Source organism: Procambarus clarkii, chromosome 66 (assembly GCF_040958095.1).
Source record: "Procambarus clarkii isolate CNS0578487 chromosome 66, FALCON_Pclarkii_2.0, whole genome shotgun sequence".
In the NCBI taxonomy this organism is placed as follows: Eukaryota; Metazoa; Arthropoda; class Malacostraca; order Decapoda; family Cambaridae; genus Procambarus; species Procambarus clarkii.
Genome location: NC_091215.1, coordinates 9452947 through 9465103, shown reverse-complemented (window position 1 = coordinate 9465103; position 12157 = coordinate 9452947). Strand labels below are relative to the sequence as shown.

Sequence of the window (12157 nt, the reverse complement as noted above, 5' to 3'; positions counted from 1 at the left end):
GTGCCCTTATTCCAGTTGTCAATCTCTTGCATAAAACCTATCGTTTCAGGGCAGGTGATAGGTTGTCGCAGGCTACAATTGTAGACAATACGCGAATTTTTTAGCATCAAAGCCAAGAGGAGATTCCAGCCACCACAGCGCACTGTATTGCACTTAATGTTACAGATGATATTAAACAGGGGGAGTACAAGACCGAGACGGAAAAATAGTAATACTCAAGAAGTAGGCAAGTTCATTTAAGCACTGGACTTGCAACATGTGCAACAGTCATATAGGAAACTTTTGAGACGGATATTATGTAAATTCCCTAGACTGTTTGCAATGGAAGACGACCAAATCGGTCTTCTGGATAGAAATGAACATGTTATTCCTACATTTGATCATCATCTATATATACTCGTCAATGGAGGCTTCAGGAACGGGCAAAAGAAGTAATTAGGGAGGAGTGTCAGAAGATGTCGAGACAGAATGTGATAGAGCCTATACGTCACCAATGGTTGTCGCCAGTGGTGTTTGTACGTAAACCGGATGGTAGTTACAGGTTTTGTGTTGACTACCGGAAGGTCAATGAAATTACTAAAGGTGATGTGAACCCTTTGCTACGGATTCAGGAAATAATAGATCAGTTTAGGGCAGCCAAGTACTTTTCCACTCTGGATGCCAATTCGGCGTATTGGTCCATTCCCGTCTCGGAGACGGATAGAGAGAAGACTGTTTCTCTGATGGGGTTCATATTTATCAATTCATGCGGATGTCTTTTGGGTTATAGACAGCTCCTTTGTCATTTTAGAGGGCAATTAATTATATCCTCAGTCCAGTCTTGGGAAGGCACTCATTAGCATACCTGGATGATGTGGTTATCTACTCTAGAACGTTTGATGAGCACCTTCGAGATTTGACCGAGACTTTGACATTGTTAGATAAGGCGGGTTTTAAATTGAACATAGGGAAGTGTACTCTGGCATCTCAGTAATTCAAGTTTCTGGGGTTCCAGGTGAGCACAGACGGTATCCGACCTGACCCCGACTCCTGTCGCGCCATTGCTGACATGCCAACACCAAAGACGGCAAGGGATATCTGTAGGTTTTTTGGAGCAGCCGGATACTTCCGTCGCCACATTGAGGGTCATGCAAGTACATCAGCACCCATAACTGAGCTCACTAAGAAAAATGTTAAATTAATTTGGAAACCAGAGGTTGATAACGCTTATGCAATATTAAAAAGTCAACTCATTACTACTTCAGTATTGGGAGTACCTGATTTCAGGGCCGGAAGTCCGTTGTTCTGCAACGGATAGGGAGGCTTTGGCTGTGGTAGAAATTGTCATACTTTGGGCCGTATTTTTTCCAACGTCACTTTGTCATTTGTACAGATCACAGGGCTTTATACATAAATTTTTGAACCCTTAGATCGAGTGGGGGCTGATCTGATTGATCTTCATCACAGTCTTTCAGGAAATCGGTACGTGATGGTGTTGGTTGACCATCTGTCCAGATACACCATCCTGATTGCACTGCCTCAAAGATTCTCGAACTGTTGCAAAGGCGTTCTTGGATAGGTTTGTCACTGTGTTCCCTAAAGTGTAGAAGTAAAGAAACTAACCCTAAAGTGTTAGTTTCTGACTGAGGTCAGGAATTTAATGGGAATACTTTTAGAGAAGTATGTAAAATTGTAGAAACCTCTTCAGCTTATCACCCTCAGAATAACGGTATGACAGAACGGACGAACCGGTCGGTTAACGATATGCTTGCAATTCTTGCAGAGCATGATGCAAATTCATGGGACGAACACCTGCCATATGTCCTGCTGCTCTGAACACTGCCATCCATCAGTCATTTAACACCCAACCCCTTTTGCTTTTCACAGGTCATTCATGTAATTTCCCATCAGGTCTGCTTAACAGCCATAACATTATATATGGTGAAGATTACCCATCAGAGGTTTTAAATAAGATGAAAAATGCATGGAGAATTGTAGCTAGGGCTTATGCTCAGCATTATGACAAGGTACGACCTCTTTAGTCGAAAGTCGGGAATCTTGTGTTGAGAGTTAATGAAGCGGCTCCGGCGAATCAAAGTAGGAAACTTGCACCTAGATGGCGGGGCCCTTATCGAGTATTGAAAGGAAAGGTCCGGTTAATTTTGTTATCAAAAGGTATATTTGAGGACCAAGTTGAGAGAACCATCCATATTAATAAGTTAAAATCTTATCACGCGAGGGAGGAACTAGAGCTGCTTTCAGAAAGTCTAATTCCAGACCTGTCTAATGATTCATTTACCGAGTCAGATGCAGAGGATGACCTTCTGTCAAATCTCACCAAAAGTCGAGTTCAATCTTGTCACCCCATGGTAAGAAGGTCGCGAACTGTACAGCAAAATGTTAGTTAACTCCCTAGTCAGGTTTGGTAGAGTTCAGAATATATTCCTGTAGAGGCAATGGTGTGTATTTACTGATGTGCATGACTCAGGTAGCATACTTTGCCTTGCTCCAGGGTTTTCCCAACTTCCTATACCCCAGAGTAAAATCCATGCTTCTGCCAGTTGTCTGTCTTTCTCAGTGTGATGGTACACCAGTTCCAGCCTCCCAATCCCACGTGAACCAAGGATCGAGATCAGCAGTCTGGGGATGACCCACCTGTGATAAGATCGGGGTCTGAGGCACGTTACATAAAATTCTCCCCTTGTTCCCGGTAACTCGTCAATTAGATACCCGGAAGGGGTGACTGGAGTACAGTCACCCGGCCGACACCTCATGTCACTAACGAAGTTGTATTGGTCCAGCATGCTGTCTTCACGGAGCAGAGTCCAGAGTCAACGTCAAATCACGGTGGGAAGCTATCTCAAGGTTACCAACCAAGCTCACCAGCCGTGTAGTCCGTCCAATGTAACGTACGTTTATGTTACGTTGTTGGGTAGATTAGATACACATTGTTTAGTGAGTTTTCATATTTATTTAGTAGTCTTTATTACAGTAGTCGGTTGGTGGTATTGTCGTAAACGTTCAGACGGAGCTTGGAGCGGAGCAGAGAGCGGAGTGAGGCCGGAATCACGGAGCTCTATGTGGGAGAGCGTGGCGGCTCGATTGGGAATTGCGAGTGTCTGAACTCGGGGAGAGAGAGCATTGTAGCTCGATGCGGTCGAGGTCTGCTGTCTCCTCTGTGTCGAAGCTGTAGCATCTTGGGTCGATTAGAACTGTACACGCGAGTGCTACATTGTTGACTGGAAATTGTACTGTCCATAGTCCGTACTGGCGGGAAAACCGGAGGTGGAAGACAAGTGGTCTACGAAGAAGTATGCTAATTGCAACGACTTGTCAGCTCTCTCAAAACTTGCGGTTGTGTCGTCTGTGGAAACCAAGATGCATCACGGTAGTCTCGGGTACGAACAGCACTACCCCTTCAGAGCGCTGCTGAATCGCCAGATGAGGTATAACCCTGTACCTCGGCCCAAGCTCAGCTGCACGATGGGTTGCATGGAAGGTGTACCGGCCCAGTAGTACCGGGATAACAAGTAAACGCCGGTAGATGGCGTCGCCCAGGAGCTGAGGCAGGGCCCACCTGTCCTGTCACCATGCCATCCTCTTCAACGCCACTCGAAACTCACTACCAACGCAAGACATCGTAACACGTCGAAGCTCTGCTCTACTGTGGCAGCCATGATTAACGACAATCCATGACTGTTTGGGAGTGATAAGAAGTGAACCCGGGTTCATGTTAGCGAGGTCCACCCGAGCTGACATCCGCCAGCTGTCACTCAGTCAGGTGCGGGTAGTACAAGACCCCTGTACTGTCAATAAGTAATTATCAAAAGAAGGCACTAAACCGGGAAGGCTATGTAGCACCATCAAAGTGCAAAATAATAAAAGGGCACTAAATATCATGCCAATACGAGAACAGAAACACATAAGGCGAACGATATCAAAAGTATCCGATTCACCAAGAACTCTATCGAAGGACAAATGACCGCGAGGGACGGTCGGAAAGCAAGAGACACACACGTCCTGGAAATCAGGACATTCAACAAGGATATGCACAACTGTAAGAGGGACAACGCAATTTGGACAAAAAGGAGCAGGGGGGGAGCTCCATTAAGTGACCATGAGTTAAGCTTGTATGGCCAATCCGCAACCTTGCTAGAGCAGTTTAACCCCACCGCCGGTTACGGTGGCAGGAAGAAGGCCAGAAGGGGACAAACGTTTGAGAGTACGCAGCTTGTTACCAACTACAGAAGACCAACAACCCTGCCAACGGGGCAAGGATGGAGGAATGAATAACTGGATAAAAGTAGGAATAAGGAATATCTTTATGGGAGATGGGACAAGAACGGATAGCTTCTCTAGGGGCACCATCCACACGCTCATTTAAAGAAACACCAACATGACTGGGAATCCAGCAAAACTCTACAGATTTAAATTTACAAGAAACTGCCAATGTTGAATCTCGATGACCACCGAATGAACAGGATTAAAGGACCCTAGAGCCATGAGGGCGCTACGAGAGTCAACTACAACCACAAAGGAGGATTGAGAATGAGAAAGCAACAGACGGAGAACAGAGAGAATAGCATAAAGTTCTGCTATGAAGACGCTAGCCTCAGAAGGGAGGCGACACATAAGTGCGGTCAGGAAAAACAACAGTAGCCTACACCGTTCGCAGACTTAGACCCATCGGTGAAAATGGAAACAGAGTGGGAGTGCGAAGAAAAGTGCTCAAGAAAAAGACGTTTCAGAACCGTAGGAGGGGTAAAAGCTTTAGTGATGCGGACAAGGATGTACAAAACTTTGGAAGGGGGACTCTCCACAGGGGCAAGAAGGAACAATACGAGGAAAAACATTAGAAATACGAACGGAAAAAGAATCCTGTAAGCGAGATAGTCGGACAGAAAGAGGGAGGCGATGAAGTAAGTAAGTAATTATCAAAAGAAGGCACCAAACCGGGAAGGCTATGTAGCACCATCAAATACGCAAAATAATCAGAGGGCGCTAAATATCACCAAGGATGCCAATACGAGAACAAAAACGCATAAGGCGAACGATATCAAAAGTATCCGAGTCACCAAGAATTCTATCGAGGGACAGGTGACCGCGAGGGGCGGTCGGAAAGCAAGACACACGCTCGTCCTGGAAGTCAGGACATTCAAGGAGGACATGCACGACCGTAAGAGGGACAATGCAACTAGGACAATAAGGAGCAGGGCGGCGCTCCATCAAGTGACCATGGGTTAAGCGAGTATGGCCAATACGCAACCTCGCCAGAGCTGTTTCCCACCGCCGGTTACGGTGGAAGGAGGACGGCCACGAGGAAACACAACATTTAAGAGTACGTAGCTTGTTACCAGTAACAGACAACCAAGAAGCCTGCCAACGGGTAAGGACTGAGGAATGGATAACCGGGTAAAAGTCGGAATACGGAATGCCTTTACGAGAGATGGGACAAGAGCGGACAGCTTCCTTAGCGGCAGCATCCGCACGCTCATTTAAAGACACGCCAATATGGCTGGGAACCCAACAAAACTCAACCGACTTAAATTTACTGTGAACGAGAAACAGCCAATGCTGGATCTCGACAACTACTGGATGAACCGGATTAAAGGACCCGAGAGCCATGAGGGCACTACGAGAGTCAACAACAACCACAAAGGAAGACTGACAACGAGAAAGCAGGAGACGAAGAGCATAGAGAATAGCATAAAGTTCCGCTGTAAAGATGCTAGTCTCCGGAGGAAAGCGACACATATAAGTGCGATCAGGAAAAACAACAGAGTAGCCAACACCGTCCGCTGACTTAGACCCATCGGTGAAGACAGAAACGGAGCGGGAGTGAGAAGAAAAGTGCTCGAGGAAAAGGCGTTTTAGAACCGTAGGAGGGGTAAAAGCTTTAGTGATACGGGTCAAGGAAGTACAAAACCGCGGAAGAGGGACCCTCCACGGGGGCAAAGAAGGAACAACACGAGGAGAAACATCAGAAATACGAACGGAGAGAGAATCCTGTAGGCGAGATAACCGGACAGAAAGAGGGAGGTGGTGAAGAGGATCAGGAACCACAGGAGGGGTAAAAGTTAAAACACGACAGAGGCGAGAGGAAGGATGCTGTAAGGACAAAGCAAGATAGCGAAGACAGTAGCGATCACGGCGGTCCTGGAGAGAGGGGAAGCCAGTGTCAACATACAAGCTGAGGACGGGAGTCAAACGAAAGGCACCATCGCTGAGACGCAACCAAGTATGGTGCAATTCAAGACGGCGAAGAGTATTAACAGAAAAGAATGTAGGGCAATCATAATCGAGTTTAGACAGGACGAGAGATTAGTGCAAATAGAGGAGCGTGTGCCTATCCACTCCCCAAGAAGTATGTGACAAAACCTTAAGAAGGTTAAGGGCCTTAGAGCATTCAATTCGGAGGTAAGAGATATGTGGTGATCAAGACAAACGAGTGTCAAAAATTAACCCCAGAAGCTTAGTGGAATCCCTGTACTCAAGGGGATGACCCTAAAGCGGCAAAGAGGGACGAATAATGACATGCTTCCGAGTAAAAGTCATCGCACAAGTCTTAGACGCAGCTGAACTTGGATCGGTGGCCCAAGACGGCACGGCATCAATCAAGTTGAAGCCGCTGTTGGAGGAGAGGCGAATCACCACCTTGAGAGCAAATCTTCAACATAAAGCGGAGAAAACGATAGAGGGAAGAGAGGAAAAGAGTGCAGAGAGAGTGGTACCAAGCCTCACACGAAATGAACGGCGAGAGAGGAAACTTTGGAGGAAGAGAGAGAGATTCCCACGAAGGCCAAAAGAATGAAGTTGGGCAGAATATGATACCGCCATGTAGTGTCATAACCCTTTTCCAGGACAAAGTGGACGGCAACAACGGAGGTCTTTGCAGCAAAAGTAGTTCGATATAGACCTCCAAGTTCACCAGGACATCTGTTGTGCTGCGGCATTTGCAAAAACCAAATTGAGAAGGCGAAAGGAAGTGATAGTGCTCCAAGAACCACATCAGACCAACGTTAACTATACGTCAAAGAGCTTACAGACAACTCCTGAGGGCAATAGGGCGGAAGTCCTTGGGGGATGACCCGAGAGACCTTGGTTTCCGAACAGGGAGGACAACAGCATCGAGCCAGTCCTCAGGGACTGACGATGACTTCCAGACTGGATTGTACAGACTCAGTAAATACTCTGCCGTGCACGGAGGGAGATGGCGAAGCATCTCATAATGAATGTCATCGGAGCCTGCCGTCGTAGAACCTCAGAGGGCAGGGCAGACTCAGCTCAGAGAAAGAAAGAGAAGGGATCGTTATAGGTAAGGTGAAGATCAGTACAGAAATCTGAAGGACGTGTACAGAGTAATCCTTATACTCGCTCCATTATCTCATTATCTTAATGGCGTAACTAATTAGCACTAATAAACAAGCTATAATCCTATCCCTAATTACGGGTAACAGTTTTCACACCCTCCTATCCTAGTAAGAGGGTAGTTACCAAATATAAGGAAGCGATATGAGAATAGACAACAGTACAATTTCCAGTCAAGAATGTAGCCCTCGGCATAGGCAGTTCTAATCTTCTCCAAGACACTGCAGCTTCGACACAGAACAGACAGCAGACTAGGACCGCATCGAGCTACAAAGCTCTCCACATAGAGCTCCGCAACTCCGGTCACACTCGGCTCTCTGTTTTGCTCCAAGCTCCATCTCAACATCTACGACACTGCTGTACCCAGGACTACTAAATAAATATGAAACTTACTAAACACTGTATCTAATCTACCCAACAACGTAACATAATCGTACATTACAGACGAGATTCCAGAATAGGCTTATGGAGGAAGAAAGATTGGGGAAGACGAGAACGAGAACTAACACTTGAAAAGTGGGAACCCAGTTCGGTACCTGGGTTCGTTGTTCGTTGCAGGTCTGGGACCTGCAACGGGTCCACCACAGGAGCACCATGAAGGCGAAAGACCGGCGAGACATCGGGAACAAACTTACCCACTATCTTGCGGATACGCTTCCAGACCAGTGGCAGAGGAGTTTCGGACGTAACGGTGGAGACAAGACATCCAGCATGCACGTTTAGCCACACAGATGGGCTTACGGTCCACTGCACTCGCCTTCCGAAACAAAAGAAAAGACTCAACCGTCTGCTGGCGGCAGTGCCTCTTCCAGGCTGCACGCTTACAACAGACGGCCCAAGCAGTCCACATTCCACCAGGGAACGCACTTCCGCGTTCCCCGAGAGGAAGAGCGAGGAATAGAGCGGAGGGCAGCGTCAAAGACGGTGTCATGAAAAAGGAGGGCGCGGTGGGAGAGGTCGGAAACAGTAGCACAGAGAAAAGAAACGCCAGTCAGCCTCGGCAAGCCGCCACCTAGGGAAGGCGAGAGGAGGGTGAAAGGAGAAAAAGGTAACAAGGATAGGAAAATGGTCACTGCCATGGAGGTCATCAAGGACCCACCACTCGAAATGTAAGTAAAGAGATGACGAGCACAGAGAAAGATCGGGACAGGAAAGGGAGCGAGTCCGAGAGCCTAAATGAGTGGGCTCACCAGAATTCAAGAGAGATTCTGGAAGATGATTGGCAGTAGATAAGTGCCAAGCCCTTATTGGCCCTTAAGGGCCGGAAATCAGGCCTTGTTTTTAATGGGTGGCTGTAGCCAAAAATAATGGGAGGAGCTCTGGTGCTGTATTAGTTATGGGAGGGGCTATCCTTCCACTGGTAAGCTGGTGAAACAAATTTTGGTAGTGTGTTCTGGGAGTGCTTTAGGGTGGAAACTGTCAGGCATCAAGGGGCTGAGGGCAGTCATCAACATCTTTGGCAAAATTTTGCAGGATTAAGGTAAAGAGTGCTTGAGTATTAATGTACATCATTGAGTCAGATCACAGCCTCTTAGGGTAATTACAGCTAGGATATATCTCATTTCAATATACATGTTTTAAATTAAATAAAGTTTACTAATGTATTTGTGTTTAGTTATTTGTTCCCCTATGATTAATGCTGATGCCGTATATATATGTGTGGTATTTGGAATTCCCCTGGGTGCCCCTCCATTTCATGGATAAAACCGTTGTCCCTTGAATCTAAATTAGTCAAGTAAAATTATATTATTTGCTCCCCAAGCACTTACATTACCAAGGATCTTAATGCCCTTGAGTTCATGATTAGAGAGTTTCTGTCCTTCCCGAGAGATTAATAATCTAGATACATTCAGGTATGTCAGCGGGAAGGTAATGGCAGTGTTTCAGTAAGTCTTTATTCATTACTTTAAAATTAATAGTCCCTTCATTTGTTGCTTCCTCCTCACTTAATATGTCAGGGTCAACATTAACTGGTAGTTCACCGAGGGGTCACAGTGATCTGCAAGCAGTGTTAACCTGGGGTGTTTAGAGTGAGTAAAGGGTGCAAAGGAGAGGGTTATTACAACAGCCACGTGAAGGAAAGGTGACTGAGTATAACGAAGATGACAGCCAGCACCACGCAAAGGAAAGGTGACGGAGTATAGCGAAGATGGCAGCCAGCACCACGTAGAGGAAGGGTGACAGTGTGGGTAGATGAGAGAGAATACAATGTAGAAGAAGAGTGATGGAGTGTAAGGTAGAGTATAGCCAGCACCAAGTAGAGGGTGCTGTATGAGAGTATAGAGTAGTGGGCTGCTCTCCCTTCTTCGTACTCTTCCCTGCTGTTTTCCTGACGGAGTATAGGGTAGAGATGTACCTTCTCCGTTCTCTCCCCCGCTGCTGTTTCCCTCTCCGTTCTCTCCCCCTGCCGCTCTACCCTCTCCGTTCTCTACCCCTGCTGCTGCTCTACCCTCTCCGTTCTCTCCCCCTGCTGCTCTACCCTCTCCGTCCCCCCCTGCTGCTCTACCCTCTCCGTTCTCTCCCCCTGCTGCTGCTGCTGCTGCTCTACCCTCTCCTTCCTCCCCCCCCTGCTGCTCTACCCTCTCCGTTCTCTCCCTCTGCTGACCTTGGCACAGTGTTGGTTGAGGATGATATCCAAGACGGCGTCACTGATGTCCTCTGCTCCGTCGACCAGCAACACGTCATAGCCCTGGATACGAGGTTTGGTCAGCTGCCAGGCCTTTACCAGCCCGTCCTGTTGACAACACAACCGTCACAAGTGCTCGCACCACAACATTTATATCAATGGAAAACATGCCATCTCTCAGATGGGTAACAGTGGAAAACATGCAATCTGTCAGATACGTAACGGTAAAAAAGATGCCATCTGTCACAGTGGAATACATAACACACCTGTGTCATCGACACCTGCAGCCTGGCCGAGCACGTCTTACAACACTGTCCATGTTCCACTCACCTGTGTCATGGAGATTTTCTGCCTCACCGAGCACCTGTTCATCTCCTTCCACACTGACTCAGCAATAGACAGGATCTGACAATACAAAATTCAAGTATAAACACAAAGTACATCGCAGGTTAGTTATCGTCACTGTTCACTGTACCTAGCAGGGAAGGTACAGCCGAACATAATGCAATAGTTCTGCACTTGACCTTGCATCTGTATGTGAAGTTACAGTAAAATATTCTCCTCTAGGTCTTGAGGGCAGTATGCTTAAGTAGTGGTTAACATAAACGTGCTTTTCTAAGGAAAATATGCACCTCTAGGGTGTAAGAGATGTATACTTCCCTAGCGCCTAAGGGAAGTATACTCAACTGGAACTCAAGGAAAAGTATGCTACTTTCTTACTGAGGGAAAGTATACTCTTTTGGCGCCCAAAAGAAAATATGCTCACTTAGCATCCTAAGGTAAGTGTATTTCACCAGTGATTCAGGGTCAGTGGGGAGATGCAGCCAACACTTCACCCCCAAGTGGGGAGATGCAGCCAACACTTCACCCCCAAGTGGGGAGATGCAGCCAACACTTCACCCCCAAGTGGGGAGATGCAGCCAACACTTCACCCCCAAGTGGGGAGATGCAGCCAACACTTCACCCCCAAGTGGGGAGATGCAGCCAACACTTCACCCCCAAGTGGGGAGATGCAGCCAACACTTCACCCCCAAGTGGGGAGATGCAGCCAACACTTCACCCCCAAGTGGGGAGATGCAGCCAACACTTCACCCCCAAGTGGGGAGATGCAGCCAACACTTCACCCCCAAGTGGGGAGATGCAGCCAACACTTCACCCCCAAGTGGGGAGATGCAGCCAACACTTCACCCCCAAGTGGGGAGATGCAGCCAACACTTCACCCCCAAGTGGGGAGATGCAGCCAACACTTCACCCCCAAGTGGGGAGATGCAGCCAACACTTCACCCCCAAGTGGGGAGATGCAGCCAACACTTCACCCCCAAGTGGGGAGATGCAGCCAACACTTCACCCCCAAGTGGGGAGATGCAGCCAACACTTCACCCCCAAGTGGGGAGATGCAGCCAACACTTCACCCCCAAGTGGGGAGATGCAGCCAACACTTCACCCCCAAGTGGGGAGATGCAGCCAACACTTCACCCCCAAGTGGGGAGATGCAGCCAACACTTCACCCCCAAGTGGGGAGATGCAGCCAACACTTCACCCCCAAGTGGGGAGATGCAGCCAACACTTCACCCCCAAGTGGGGAGATGCAGCCAACACTTCACCCCCAAGTGGGGAGATGCAGCCAACACTTCACCCCCAAGTGGGGAGATGCAGCCAACACTTCACCCCCAAGTGGGGAGATGCAGCCAACACTTCACCCCCAAGTGGGGAGATGCAGCCAACACTTCACCCCCAAGTGGGGAGATGCAGCCAACACTTCACCCCCAAGTGGGGAGATGCAGCCAACACTTCACCCCCAAGTGGGGAGATGCAGCCAACACTTCACCCCCAAGTGGGGAGATGCAGCCAACACTTCACCCCCAAGTGGGGAGATGCAGCCAACACTTCACCCCCAAGTGGGGAGATGCAGCCAACACTTCACCCCCAAGTGGGGAGATGCAGCCAACACTTCACCCCCAAGTGGGGAGATGCAGCCAACACTTCACCCCCAAGTGGGGAGATGCAGCCAACACTTCACCCCCAAGTGGGGAGATGCAGCCAACACTTCACCCCCAAGTGGGGAGATGCAGCCAACACTTCACCCCCAAGTGGGGAGATGCAGCCAACACTTCACCCCCAAGTGGGGAGATGCAGCCAACACTTCACCCCCAAGTGGGGAGATGCAGCCAACACTTCACCCCC

The 12157-nt window shown here is 48.3% G+C and overlaps 1 protein-coding gene across 1 annotated transcript in view; it reads right to left on the bottom strand.

Annotated features, from left to right (window-relative positions):
• Positions 1-6483: 6483 nt before the first annotated feature.
• Positions 6484-12157, bottom strand: part of LOC138355201 (F-box DNA helicase 1-like) — a 168384-nt gene continuing 162710 nt past the window's right edge. The window contains exons 8-10 of the mRNA XM_069310055.1: positions 10304-10378; positions 9953-10081; positions 6484-6633 (exon numbers count right to left, since the gene is read on the bottom strand). Of these exons, the coding sequence (XP_069166156.1) occupies positions 6484-6633; positions 9953-10081; positions 10304-10378 (354 nt within the window). The remainder of the gene's footprint in view (positions 6634-9952; positions 10082-10303; positions 10379-12157) is intronic.